This window comes from Corvus cornix, chromosome 13, assembly GCF_000738735.6.
Source record: "Corvus cornix cornix isolate S_Up_H32 chromosome 13, ASM73873v5, whole genome shotgun sequence".
NCBI classification, from domain to species: domain Eukaryota; kingdom Metazoa; phylum Chordata; class Aves; order Passeriformes; family Corvidae; genus Corvus; species Corvus cornix.
In genome coordinates, this window is record NC_046343.1 from 7,082,490 (window position 1) to 7,097,236 (window position 14,747).

The following is a 14,747-nucleotide window of genomic DNA, read 5'->3' on the forward strand; positions in this document are numbered from 1 at the left end:
ACCTCGGAGCCACAGCACCACAGGCCAGGAATGACAGCAACAAACCTGTGTCACACAGGATCCCTGCTTGTTTTTATTTTCACTGATGCCTAAAAAATAAAAAGGAAAACCAGTTCTGCCTTATATACACAAAAACTGAGCTGATGTCCTGAGTCGACGCAAACATTTGTCCTCATCACTGAGCGCACCTGGTAACAGAGGCCGTGGGAAGTGTCACCGGCAGGAGGGAGACCCAAAGCCTTTGAGGGCTGGACCAGAGCAGTGGACACAGTGGGATAACAGGGACCCACTTGTAAAAGCCACAGCACACCTGGGGACTCTGTGTTCTGGGGGCTGGGAGTGGTGGGGGCTGGCAGTGGATGGTGTAGCCAAGGCATGCGAGGCACAAGCGGTGTCAGGTGGGGTGTGAGGGTTTGTCTGGGTGCTCTTCAGGCAGCAGGGACGTGTCTGCTGCTCCATCTTCCCAGAGCTTGGAGAGAAAATGCTGAGAAAGGTCACACAAGCCACCATGCAAAGCTCATGCTCCCTCATCCCTGTCTTGGTTTTCAGAAGCCACAGCCAAGGAGCACTTGGTGCAGCCCAGAGCAGGAGCCACAGACCCTCCTGTGTCCCAGCTGTGCCCCAGCTGTGCCCCACTGGCCTTTGGGGCTGCTGAAACTGGGCTGTATGTTAACCTGGGCCTATACAATGGTCAAGACTCAGCAGGATGAAGGGACTCCTCAGCTGCAGTTCACCAGTAGGAATGGATGGGGTTTAGCTAACCGGCCTAGGGAACACAGTGAGTGAGAGGGAGTGCAGTGCATGGAGGAGCAGGGAGAAAGGGAGGACAAAATCTGTAGTCCTCTAATCTGTAGTTTTAAAGAAAATAGGAAAAGAATTGCTTCTCTGTCTTTCTGAAAACCACCTCTCCATCACCTAACACCAGGGCACATGCCAGTCATTTCTTGCATGCCTGAGGAGGCCCCTGCCCACCTGGCACCAGCTCCTGGTGCCTGCAGTTACTGTGCTCCCTTGGAATAGCACCCAAATCGCTCCTGGTGTTGGCCCTTCTGGACAGCCCGGGGCTGGTTCTTGGACCCTGTCTTGATGGCAAACCTTCCGTTCTCCTTCCCTTCCCCATGGAAGGGCTCAGCAGGGTGGTCTGCCCCCACTGTGCCTGTGCTGGGCTCCCTTCTACCCTCTCCCTGTGCTCCAGGGGGAGGATGGCTGCAGGGCCACCTTGCCATGGCACAGCCAGGGGAACCAGGGCTGCAGGGGCACGTGGCTCTGCGTGGCTGCGGGGGCAGAGCTGAGGATGCACGATTGGGCACTGCCAGGGTCACTGGGGACAAGGGCGGGGATGTTCAGGTACTCTTGTCAAGGACACGCTCCAGCTTGCCACCATCACTGTGGCTTGAAGGGCTCCCATGTCACGTCCCACAGCTGAGGGTCTTGCCTGGTTCCCAGAGCCCAACTTGCTCTGCCCTCCTCACCCCACTTCCCGGAAGACCAGCTCAGCAGAAATCCATTTTGCCTTGAGTCCAGCCAGGTCTTTTTTCTACTTCAGTCTTGTTCGAACTGCCCAAAGCACCAGGCAGCTGGATTGCCAGGAGCACCAAAGGAAGCACCTGGAGCACCACAGGAAAGCCCTCCTCCACTATCACCCCCTTCCTTCTGCTGACATCAGGACTTTGCTGTGGGCTACAAAGACCAGAGACCAAACTGGTGTGTGGTTCCTATGGGAGAGCAGTACCTAACCCATGTTTTTTACGCAGGGGAGAGCCCACCAGTCCCTTGGGAAGGTCCCAGTGCCACCTGGCCCAGCCTTGCTGTCTGCCCCATCGGTTCAGCCAGGGACAGTCATGTCTTTGGGAAGGGGCTGTCACCCTTCAGAGCACATGGGCTGGCGGGGCTCTGCTGCATAGTGCTTTTCTCTTGGGGTCTGTAGCTGGTGAAGAGGGTTAAGGCATGAATTCTTCCTTGATCGTCAGTGGAGATGAGGAGACGAGGTTGGGGGCATTGCTGCTGCAGAGGCCTCCGATGGGTCCCAGTGTGCTGACAGCTGGTGGGGTGGGCGTGGTGGTGCTGGTGGGCTGGCTCTGCTGCTGCAGCTTCTTCTTGTTCACCTTCCTCTCCTTCGCCCTCCGATTCTGAAACCAGATTTTCACCTGCAGAAAGGAAAAGACGGCAATGCAAAGATGAGGATGGACTCAGGCAAGGATGACAACCCTCAGTCCCCATGGGGCAGGGAGGGCATCCCAAAGTTTGGAAAGGATGTCTGTGGAGCAAGGTGGGGCTTGGGCTCTTCCCCATCCCCATCTCCACCCGGGATGTGGTTTTCCCAGGACTCTGCAGCACTGACCTGCCGTTCGGTCAGCCCGAGGGCCGCGGCCAGCTCGGCCTTGCGGCGGATGGTGATGTAGCGGCTGTAGTGAAACTCCTTCTCCAGCTCCAGGCGCTGGTGGTCCGTGTACACCACCCGGTACTTGTCTTTTGTCCTGGTCTTGCCTGGCAGAGAGACCAGATAGGGGTGAGCCAAGGGGGGAAGAAGGGGAGCAGTGGAAGGGAGGGAGCATCCCCAAGGGCACAGAGGAGACACACAACCACCTCAGGAGAAGCATGCAATGCCCTGGGGACCAGTGGGAAAGACAGTCAGGAGGCTCCTACTGGCTTTAATATCCTTCCTGTTTAGCATCAGGATGTTTCTTCTTGTTGGGAAGTACCTGGGCTTTGGTGGAATTGCTTGGTAGAAAGAGTAGGATGGATTCAGATATGCCCCGGGAAAATGGACCATACATCCCCTGTGTCATGACACACGGTCCCTGAGAGGAGCAGAGCTGCAGGTCCTGCAGCGGGCAGAGGAGAGGCTGCCTGGCTGGGCTAAGGAGAGCCCAGCTCTTTGCTAGGAAGCCCAAAACCAAGGTGCCATCACTTGAATGTGCATGGATCAGAACAGGGGAAGGGCAGAAAACCTTGGAATGACCACATTTCTCTGCCTCCAAGAGGGCTATTCTCCTTCTCCCTGTACTGAGCTAAGACAGAGGGCAGTGCTTTTGGTGCAGTCTTTAAAGATGCACTGGAGAAAGCCCATAGGATGCCTAAGCACTCCTGGGGACTGGCTCAATGGGCCAGGGGTGCTTGGCCAAAGCCAGCCTGAATCTCTCCTTGGTCCCCCCAGATATGGACAGAGCTTGGGGCCATCAGCACCCACAGATGCACATCCCATGGGTCTGCAAACAGCACCTGCTGCTTTCTAGCAGCAAAATACAGTCAAAGGTCCTTTGTTATTCCACAGGGACACAGGGTGAGCTGTGGAACTCTGCCTGGGCCGTGGGGGGCAGGTGGCACTCCGAGGGGGGACGCCCATGCCCGGCAGTTTGCTCACAAGTTCCTGGTGTTTTTCTCTGCAGAAGAGCCCATAGGCAGGGAATAAACACAGCTGTGAATATTTGCTTCTCCACCCAAAATTACAAAATCCTGTTCCAGGGAGTCGAGAGGGATGATACCTGGCCATTTGTTTGCCTGGCAGACGTGTTTGCCCATATTCTCCTGAATTTCTGATGCTGAGAGCAGTGCTGCTGTGGGAAGGAGTGGGAGCAAGCTCAGAGCAGCTCCATGGATTTTCCTGGGGCTGCCCTGGGTGTATCAGCATGGACAAGATACTGCACACCACTGCTGCAGATGCGCAGAAAGGGATTTCTGGTGATTCAGCAACTTACATAACCTCGCTTGCAGCCTGGTTCTGCCAGGAAAGGGGATCTTTGTGTGCCTGCCATCCTGTTCATCCATTCTCCCTAATGAGTCCTTTGCACATCCACCCATTTGGGCCAAATCACTTGGACACTGGACAAACTCAGCAATACAATTAAATTCTGACACCGTCCTGGTGGAAGCAGGAGTTTATGTGGTCCAGACGAAAACTGGGCTCTAGACACCCTAATAAGACGTCAGAGAACATCTACAGAGCAAAACCCCAACCTTCAGGCTGCAAATCTGTTTGTGGACCAGCTCAGTTTTATTTTTGACAGTGTCTCTCTCCTGCTCTCACATTGCAAGGAGATGGAGACCTTCCTAAGCCACTCCTTATGCTGAAACTTAAATGTGAAAGAGTTGAAGACAGGACAACCCACATCCACTGCAGGTGGGAGAGGGGCTTGCAGCACCACATGGGATGGAAGAAAGCAGCTGGTTTTCTACTGAATAAGCAGGAGCCACAAAGATCCAGCTCATGGCATCACTGAGCAAACCAAGTGTGGAAGCACGAGTGGGAGCAAGCAGGACCTGGGATGGGCAAAGAAGGCACCTCACCCTGCAGGGACTGGATGCTGGCACTCCCAGGCACACAAGCAGCAGTCACTCAATTGAAGTTAGCACCCAATTTCCATCACTATGCTACTGTCTGTGTCCTCCTGCCATTGCTGTTGGTGGTGGTGGCACAGGCTCAGCACAGCATGAGCAGGGTGATGGCTGAGGGTCCCAGCACAGTCCCCAAGAAGCACTGAGGCTCCCAAGTGATCCATGGAATAGGGAAGGAGCCCAGCAAGGCTGCAACACAACCAGGAATAGAACCAGAGTTCCAGCACCAGGGCTGGACTTCAGCCACTAACTTGTAATTGAGGGATGGGATGAATTCAGTGACTGTTTCAGAGAGTGGGGAGCCCAGCTCATCCCAGGGCTTGTTGGAAGTGAACACCTAATCCTTCCTCACCACCACCAGGTCAAACCTGCCTCTGACCACACAGGGTGACCCTGTGGGTTAAGAAAGGGTAAAAAAAGGTTAATTTGATTGAGCAAGGTGTGTGTGGAATATCTGTTGGGACAGGGCTGAAACGCAGAGATTCCATGTGCAAGGGGTCTGTGGCAGCTTTGCCAGGCACTTGTCTCCTACTTGTCACACGTCAGCTATGACAGCTCCAAACAAAACTGCCCCCAGGAGACTCTGCTGGGCTGCAGCGATGCCAGGGGCACCCAGCCCACGCAGGATCTGCACCCTGCCCTCGCTCTCCTACAGGGCCCCCGTCCATCCCAGGGTCACTGCTGCCTCTCACCACCCTGCAGGGGAAGGGTTCACCAGCATGAAAAGAACTTCTGCACCCCAGCCCAGGAGGGACCTGTGCTGAATCTGCAAACACAGCAATTCCCAAGAAGTTACAGAATAAACCAGATGCTCTGGTGGAGATTTATGTGAGGTTTAACAGCTCTGTGAGAAACTGGGCTCCCTCTGGCTGCTCCAGGCTCAGGGGCTCCTGCAGGTTTTTTTTTTCCTCATAGATTTATCTTTTTTTCTGTTTTGTTTTTTTTTTTTTTAATCTGAAAGCAAAAACCTCTCTAAAGAGATAATAACTTTAAAATGGTTTTACTTGCAATGTTGTTATTTGAATAGTACTGTTTGGAAAAAAGGAACACCTGGAAAGTGAAGGAGTTGACAGATACAGTAAAAAAAATAAAGACTAAAGAAATAAGGCGGTTTGTGAATACCACATATGCCATGAATTTCAGTAGGAATTATTATTTCCTGCTGCAGCTGTAAATAGATCCATCACACCCTGTTCTTTGTTATTCCCTCTTCATCCTTCATCCTGGATGGAGGCTGTGCTTTGCCTCAGGGCTGGCAGAGCCATCGCTGGGTGAGCTGGGCACCAGGCTCAATAGCAGTATCAATATCATCACTTGCTGCTCAGTATCAGGTAGAAAAGACTCCAAACAGAGGGCTGACGACCAAGCCAGAGATGGAAAGTTATTCACCTCCACTAATTGCTGGTTTCAGATGTTTGCTGAATTCAGGGATGTACTGTGGGTGATTCACAAGGAAAAGAAAAGGATTTGCAAGAAATACTATTGACAATGAATAATTCAACTACCTTGAATATGAATGCTGGGTTACACTTAACTCTCTCCTGGAGACTTTTTATGGCTCTGTGAAAAGAAAGAGGAAATTTCGGACGAGCCAATCCGGTTACTTACAGGGAGCCCTCGTGCCTATGGCCAAACAGAGGGATGGAACCAGGCATTTCCAGCCAGGCCTGGCAATGCTGGAACAGGCTGTCCCATGGCTGGGATAACCTGGAGCTGGGGATGCTGCCCCAGGAGGGAGTGTGGATGGGATGCAGAGGGGGTGCCAGTGGTGTCTCTTAGCACAGTCGTTAGCTCCTTCCAACCCTGCTATGCATTTACAGCCCCTCCTGCTTGTCCCTGAAAGACTAGGCACAGGAACTGCTTGGACAGGCAAATGGAGCCATCCGTGGGGCCAGTGGGAATGGTTTCGGCTTTGGGATCAAGGCAGGGCCAATGACTGCGTGGGGAGAGGGTATCGTTACTACTGTTAATGTATAACCCTAATAGCACTCACCTGAGCCACGATTAGATAAGGGAATAGCTTTAATGTGCTGTGCAAACCCCAAGGGACGCGCTCCCGAGTGTGCACGCACACACACAGGGGGGATGGAGTCCTGACCCCAGCCTGGATTCACTCTCCTCAGCAACCCTGCCCCGAGACAGGGATGCCAGAGCTCCTGCCCTGGGCTGGATCAGGAGCCTGGCAGGGTAAGGGAAAATCAAACTAGATCCTGTGCCCACCATCCTAGGCTCTCTCCCTCACAGCCACAGTGGAGGCTGCCAGGAAGGGGGTATTTCACCATCTCCAGTCCTGGCCTGCCCAAAGGATGGCTTTAAGTAAAAAAATGTGCCCCGAAAACCCTAACAGATTGAGAATATGGGCATTGTGAGGCTGGTGCTGAGCAGCTCTAAGAACAGCTGGGAAGGGGCTGGTTCAAACCAGGGAGGAAAGAGACTGTGGGGTGGCAGTGGCACCCTGGGTGGAGGTGGAAAATAGCAAAGGAGCAAAAGCTGGCATGTTACGAGGGGATCCACCGAGCTCCCAATGGAGGATCCCCATCCACGGGACACCTTTCTCCCAGCCACAGCAGGAGCAGCACAGCTGCCAGCAGCCAGGAGCATAAACTGCAGCGCTTTTCTAAAAGTCTCTATTTCACAGGTCAAAGCAGCTCAAAATTACCACAGCCCCAAACTCTGTGGGAAGCTGCTGTGCAGCCATCAGGGCTCTGATCTGGGAAGCTGGGGTACGGCAGCCCTGACCTGCTGGCTGGAGCCACTGAGATGAGAGCCCACGGTGGTGACGGCTGTTGCACCCCACAGCAGATGTTCCCAAGGCCTGGGGACACGTTGGATGTTGCCTTGTAGAGGAGGTGCTGGCAGGGGTGATGGAGGCACTGCTGCCAGGCTGCCTCAGCAGCTCTCATGCCTCACTCTGTGCTGGCTCTTTGTGCTCCCAGAGCCATCCTGCCTGGTCCCACCTGCCTGGTGGTGCTCTGGCCCCACACTGGCTCTGTCTGTACAGCCTTGTCTGCCCATCTCTCTGTACTGGGGAGCTGGTCCCACACTCTCTGATGGCATTAAAATATTACAATGCTGAAAAACATCGGGTGTGAAAGTCCTGTCACCAGGGAGCACCTGGGAAAGAACTGGTCCACACTGGAGGTAAAGTGCAGCAAGACGGTGCAAGGCTGTCCCCTCCATGTGGGTGCTTCCTCTCCACGATAAAGCTGCTCCATTCTGAATGAGCAGCATCTGCTTGCAAAGAGGATAAAATCCTCCCATCCCAGAGGAATCAGTGTTCTATCAAGATTTGGCATTTCTCCCCTGGGAAAGGATCAAGGAAAACTTCCCTCACACCTGGCAGAGCTTTAGGCAATGTTATGGCTGGAGAAACAGGCACACAGGCAGTTGCAAACCAGAGTGGAGTCCCAGGGTGAGAGCCATGGGATTCCCTGGACAGTTTAATCCCCAGTCCTTCTCCAGCTCATGGGGGGAAATGCCCTTCACACCCCCACAAAATTGAGGACAGCCAGCAGAGCAATACCCCATGACAGACACCCCAGGCCCAGGAAAGGGCTGGGGTCGGCTCCTAAAGCTCACGAGCCTCCAGGCTGGCTGGAGCCACCCTCATCTGGCAGCCAGATGTGCTCCAGCTGTCTGTGTGCAGAGGGGTCAATGCTCCCTCTGCCGAGCAGCGATGATGGGAGCCGCACTGCACAGAGGTGATGCTGAGGCTCGGGACAGACAGCCTGGATCATTTCACCATCCCTAAACCGACTGGAAATAGGAACCCCAAAGTCTGAACTGGTGGTGGCAAGGGCGATCCTCTGATGCTCCCTTCCCCACACTCATTTTTTCCCCTCCTTTCCCCTCCAGGTCCAGCAGCCACTCCAAACACCCACGCTCCTCTGTGGCCTGGGAGGGGGGGAATAAACCCGAGCCCCTCACACTCCCTGAGTGCTGGGAACCAGCAGCTCATGGTTTTCACAAGCTTTCCCCTTCCCTTGCATACTTCAATATCCTCAGCTATTTTTCCTCTGCCGCAGGAAGCAGAGGAGTGATGGATGGGACGACTGATGCGGGGCGAAGGACCGGAGCCATGTGGCTCATTTCATCACTGCCAGTGAGAAACGACCCCCTCTGTAGGGCAATCCTTCCCGAGATCCCTGCCTGACATCATTCCTCTGCCAGAATACACTGGATTTAGACAACAGCTGGGTGTCAAAAACTGGGTGAGAGGAACCACACATCCTCTCTGTACATATTTAATGTCTCAGTGCTGTGGAGGGAGGGAGGGAGGGAATGCTGGATGAATCCTCACTGAATGGACCCTGCCAAAACTCCCCCATCTCTACTCTGGGTTGCAAAAATGGGCATTTCAGACATCAGGGTTGAGGCAGGACTCATCTGTGCTGCAGAGCACTGCAGGCCCCTCCAGGGAGCCCAGCAATGCTCCTACACCGAGGGTAGCTCTCTCCATGGCAGTTCATCTCACACAACCTGGGGATTTCTTCCTGGTGCCAAAGGCTTCAGAGCAAACTGCAAATCTCCCATGTGCACCCAGTAGCAATAAAACCTGGTCCAGCTTGGTATGGAGAGCACTGGAAACATTTCACTTGCCAAACTGCGCTGCTTGACCCAATGGCTTTCTGGTCCCCTGCTCACTGAGGATCAAGCTCTGTGTTCCCAAAAAAGCTTTGCTCTAAGTGCAAGTGTGTGGCTGGAGAAGGCATGCCCGGGGCTTGTGGGACTGGCAGAGCCGACACAGTCAAGCAGGGCAGCCCTGCTGCCAGGCAGGGGCAGAAACCTGGTCAAAGAGCTGGATTTGGAGAGTGCAGACCGGTGCACAGGAGCACAGGCTCACCCTGGCTGGGTTTTGCACAGCTGGCACAGTGTGACAGGGACAGAGCTGCACCCACACCCACGCCCACGCCCACTGGTGAGGACACCCTTCCCAGGAGGTGCAAACCCCAAGGGCATGAAGAGCAGATGCCTGGTGTTTGTAGTGAGCTGGTGATTCCCCATGACAGCCCCATGTTCTTGGACATGGACAACACAACCAGAGGCCAGTCAGCCCTGGGGGCAGCAGCCTGAAGCTGGCTGTTGGAGCAAGTCTTTCCCAGCCCTGCAGTGACTCAATCCTTTATTTTGGCAACTGGCAGATTCCTTCAGTTGTTCCCATGTTTTATGAGCAATGAGCTGAGTGCCGCCAGCCTGGCTCCTGTGCTGGGTCAAAGGCCACAGCAGCGCGGGAGGACAGGGAGCGCCAGGGTGACACATGGGCTGCTGGCACGTGTGGGGTGGACACAACCCCATTCAGAACATCACCTCACTCCAGCCCTGATCCAGCTCATCCCAACCTGCCACCTGGATGAAGCTCATCTGCAGTGGGGGGAGGAGAACAGTGAGGCAGTGGGGGTCCCATCTGGACATCAGGACTCCTCTCCCCCTTTGCAGCCCCACAGGGTTTGGCCCATCCTTGCCATGGGGCAGTGTGGGGGAAGGATCCAGCCTCTTATCCAAGCAATCACAAAGCTAACAGCACCAGAGTGGGCGTCCTTGAAGGGTCCCCTATAGGAAACATCTGTCATTGGCCAGAGGTTTAAAGTGTCCCTCTGCTAATCCCAGGGTATTAGCCAGCCAAGCCCATCACGTAGGTACTGCCAGTGCTCCAGAGAAGCCTTTTTTGTTCAAGGAAAGTCAATTCTAGGAAAGTTTGAGAGGCCTGTACCTTGGCCAGCAGGCTAAGCAGTCAACAAACCCCAGCTGGGGCCAGGAGCAGGTTGTGGGTTAATAATTCAAGGGGAAAAGACTGATGGGGCCTGACACACACCTCGCAAGTGTCCCGGTGGAGCAAAGGGTCTCACAGGGAATGAGCATGTCCTAAAGAGAGGCTCCCCATGCAGGGACTGACCAGGGAAATGCACTGTCCTCCAGCCAGCACCATCATCCCAAAACATACCAAGCACAGAGTGAACCCCAGCAGTCCAGGGGAAATGTTTCTGTCTCATTATTGGGTGTTTTACTCTTTCCCCCAGTGTTCATGGGCCCCACTAGGAAAATAAACAGAGCTGGAAAACTGACCTAGAAATAGTAAAACTGAGCTGGAAAACTGCACACCCAGCAAATCACCACATGCTCCGAGCATCACTGCTTGCTCTCGATCACCCCAAAACCTGCCTGGGCACCACGGGCAGTGGTACCACACGAAGCCGTGAGCACATTTGCCTCCACAAGGGATGCTCCAATTGCACTTTCACTTGCACTATTTAGCACTGTGGCCCCTGCTCAATTAGTGACCTAAAAGCCAGACCCAAGGCAGTATCTGAGGATTTGCATGACTAACGAGCAGAGAGTGAATTTCAAAGTTCAGCCAGCCCCTCTTCCAGCCACCTTCCTGAGCTTTTTATAAACCCTGGGTGCAATTCACAGGGAAGTTTGCAAATAATTGTGAATAAGGAGGAAGCATGAGGCTCTGACATGCTGCTAGTGAAGATTTTATGGGCAGAAAAGGAGGTGACATTGGAGAGAGAAATGAGGCCTGGGGACATCTTCCAGCTCGGTTCCCTTTAACTCCCAATTCCTGGTGTCTGGAGTTGCAATCCCTTCTGCTGCTGGGTTATCTCAGCTCAGCCATGTGAAGCACGCATGAATGTAGCAACAGGTACATAAAATCATCCCCCTGTAAAGCCTGACTCTTCAGTGAGTCACTGGGAGATTTCTCATTGATTTTTCTCAAGCTCTGGATCACATTTGCAGAAGTGCCTGACACACTCATATTCCCTGCACAACATTTTATTTTACTACCACGCAGCTCTTCCCCAAAAGCTTTCAAACTATGGCCAGGAGCTGTTTATACTAGACAAGACAGAAAGGGAACATTAATTTACAACCCTCTGAAGTATTATGATTTACAGCATTCACAATGAAACTGTTGATATTTATAGGAAAAATCTCCGTGTATTCATTTCCTATTCCCACAGTGGTGAGATGGGGAGTTTATCAATCCAGACAGATTAAAGCCCAGTTTATTGATTTCAATAAAATGATTCATCTAAGAGCTTCACCCTTATCTATGTCAAACCCATCTCTGCCCTACTCTCTTTCAAGCTTAATGAAGACTTTTATTTAAAGGGCAGCACTGGAAAACCCCAACAGCATCCCACCATCTCCCAGCTCATGGTCCCACCACAGCAAAATCCTGCAGTTGCTTGGCACCAGAAGCACTGGGCTTGGACCCAGCAGAGGTGCAAGGACAGGTCCTTAATCTGTGGGTGACTTAGAAAAGGAGCTTACTGGTCATCCATCCCAAGGAAACCACCCCAAGGAAGGGCCTTTCACCCCCACATCGCTGTGGTGGGGCTGGGGCAGCTCCTCTCCGTGTGAGAGGAACAAGGCTGATTTATTTGTTCCTTTGTATGTCTTTGATCTAGGAGATACAAACTAAGCAACTAATGATATTTTTCCAGAATTCAATCAACTCAATTGTCGTCTAACTCAATCAGAGGCACTTTCAAGCCCCTGTTTTATCTCGGCCCCACTGCTGGGTGTAAACCCATGGCCTTGATCCAGAGGAGAGGTGTGCTGATGGCTTTCCTTCCCCACTCATTTTCCCTCCCACCTCTCTCCTCAGAAGAAATCAAGATGTTCAGACCTACAAACCCTGCAGAAGTGGCAGGGTCCCAGCTGCAGGGCAGGGCTGCAGGGGCCTTTTCCTCACATTTCCCTTTCCACCCCGGGCAGAGGGAAGCCCTCAGCCCTGGCACGCCTGTGGGTCTCCATCACTACATCTGGGGGGAAGGATTTTTCCTAAATAGTTACATTCAGCACTTAAAACGAGACAGGAAATACCAGCCTGCCTCTCCCTCCTCTTTCCAGACTGGGGCTGGTTTTTTTTCCATTTATTGGGATATTCTGCCTGCTCCACTGCAGACACTGGTCCCCATCCCTGCCACACAGATTCTGGGAATATGAGTAGGTATTTTCCATGCTGGAAGACCCCAGGCACATCTGAAGAAGACCCTTACGTGGGCCCTGCCCACTGGGAATGCAGGGCAGAGCTGAAAACAAGCCAAAAACCTGAGACACTACAAACAGGGAGCCCTGGCCCTGATTCCAAGGATATGGGGCAGCAGTAACTCAAAGCAAACTCGCTCCCTAGAGATGCCCACAGCGACTCCTGTAGTGAGTTTGGCCCCAGCAGTGCTCTGAGGAGCTCATGGCACAGGAGAGGGAGAGGGATAGCAGGTTCAGGCAAGCCCCGTGGGTTCCGCTGGGAAGGGTCCAGGCTGGGAAGATGAAAGGGTGGGGGTAGGTCAGGACAAAGGGCCCGCACCTCACCTCGCTGCCAGAGGAGCCGGCCACCATCTCCATGACAAAGAGAAGTCCTTGTCAATTTGGGCTGGCCCCAAGGGGGATCTGCCCATCGCCTTTGAAGTGGGCAGCAGGGAGGGTAGGGGGCTGGGGTCACCCAGACGCTTCCCCCAGGTCAGGAGTTCAGCGGGGACAGAACCCTGGGGACAGCACGACCACTCGGTGCCCAGGCCGGAGATAATCCCAGGAACCAGGGCACCCTTTCCTGCAGAGCCGAGCACCCACCAGCCGTGCACCTGCAGCACCCACAGCCACCCTCCACGTGGCACTGTCCCCAAGACACTCTTTGCACACGCACGGTGCCCCTCGCACACACACCGTGCGCGACACCGTCCTCACACAGCGCCCTGCACACACACTCGGAGCACGTCACCTCCCCCAGGCACAGCGGGTGACACTGCCTGCACACACACACTGCCCGCGGTGCCCCGCACGCTCGCACAGAGCCTGCAGCACCTCCCTGAATGCACCTTGTGCACATGCACACGCACACAGCATGGCTGCACACAGCTCCTTCCCTGCACACGCACACCGCTTTAGGCACCCTGCACGGGCTCTCCCACAGCCAGCTCACGCTCTCATGTACAGCCACAGCCCCACACACTCACCTCGGCACTTTTGACACCCCCCATCCAACACCCCCTCAGGGTCCTGGGGGTCTCTGGTTCTGCCCATCCTACCCGGCACCGGCTGGGGAAAAGGACTGCCCCGCCATGTAAGCCCAGCTGTGAGTGTGGAAGGACAGCACCCTCCCTGCCCGTCCTCAGCTGCTGCCACCTCGCTGGCGGGGTCCCCTGCTCTTTGGGGACTGGGTGTCATGCCAAGGGCAGGCCAAACTTGCTGTCCTCCTGGCAGTCCCTGTGCAGGGAGAGCCACAGAGCAGGATCCGGCCCTGCAGAAATCCAAGCTCAGGGATCCTCTGCTCTGGGGATGGCGCAGGGGTGCAGGACTGGGGGTTTCCTTACCGTTGTTGCTGGTGCTGGGAATGCTGCGCCTCATCCACTCGTATGGGGTGCGTCTCTGGGCATTAGGGGAGAGCTGGGGGACCGAGCTGCTGATGGGTGGAGGCAGGAGTCCAGAGCCCGGAGGCTGAATGGGGTTAAAATCTGGGGGGCTGAATCCAAACTGCCCCGGGCTGGCGGTGGAAGGCGTCGCAGCGGCCCCATAGGAATGCCAGTCCTCCTTGGCAGGGGTGTAGGGAGAGCCCCAGGCAGCTGCCGGCTGCCCGTGGTGCAGGTCGTTGTTAATCCCCGGCACATGGTGGTAGCTGGCGAAGTCCGAGTACTGCGGTGGCCCCGGCACGTAGTTCTGGGGGTTGAGGTTGAGGCTGGGGTGCCGGACCGGGCTGGGATACATGTTGGTGTCCTTATCCACAAGATATCCTACATACATCTTCCCGGGCCGTCCCGCTCATGCTGCGCCGCCGAGCCGCGACTGCGGCCGCTTGGGTTTGGCGGGGAGGCGGCCGCCCCTCCTTCGCCACCACTCACCTGGGCGCCTTGGGGAGCCTGTCCTGGGGCCAGGCACCTCCCTGCCCACAGGCTTTTATTGGGCCCAACCTCTCGCAGCATTTGCATTGAAAGGCAGGTTTGCATTTCAAAGTGCAGAAACCCCAGCGGGTGAGGGGGACGAGCTCAAACTTCCCACTCTGGCTGCAAGGAGGATGAGGTAGTGGGTGACCCCAGGGAGCACCCAGGACCCCCCAGACCCTCTGTCACTACCCCACAACTGTGCCCATGCCACCGGACGTGGTCCCTCTGTAGCAGCTGTCTTTGGGGACATGAGGGTGTCACGGGTGTCCCATGAGGATACCCCAAGGGACCTCACCACCATCCACACCCCAGGAGCAGTGTGCCTTGGGATGAACCTCTGTATTAAAACCCAGCTGCACACAGGGGACAAGTTGGCCTGTCACCTGCCCTGTCCCCACGTTGGGGGACACCAAACTCTTGGTCTGAATGGGGTTCTCCTGTGCCCAGCAGCAGCATCTGCCTCTTTGGAAGAGAGAGGCTGGTGGAGGCTTTGGGTCTGCGTTTCCTTCATGCCAGGGCAAACCCACC

General features: G+C 54.8%; 1 protein-coding gene across 1 annotated transcript; it reads right to left on the reverse strand.

The window, feature by feature from the left end:
• Nucleotides 1-1,853: 1,853 nt before the first annotated feature.
• Nucleotides 1,854-14,130, reverse strand: CDX1 (caudal type homeobox 1). Its single transcript, XM_010399760.3, has 3 exons — nucleotides 13,653-14,130; nucleotides 2,342-2,487; nucleotides 1,854-2,147 (listed from the first exon to the last, which is right to left on the reverse strand). The coding sequence occupies exons 1-3, from the start codon at nucleotides 14,077-14,079 to the stop codon at nucleotides 1,941-1,943; spliced, it is 780 nt and encodes a 259-aa protein (XP_010398062.1). The 5' UTR covers nucleotides 14,080-14,130; the 3' UTR covers nucleotides 1,854-1,940.
• Between the last annotated feature and the right edge of the window lie 617 nt (nucleotides 14,131-14,747).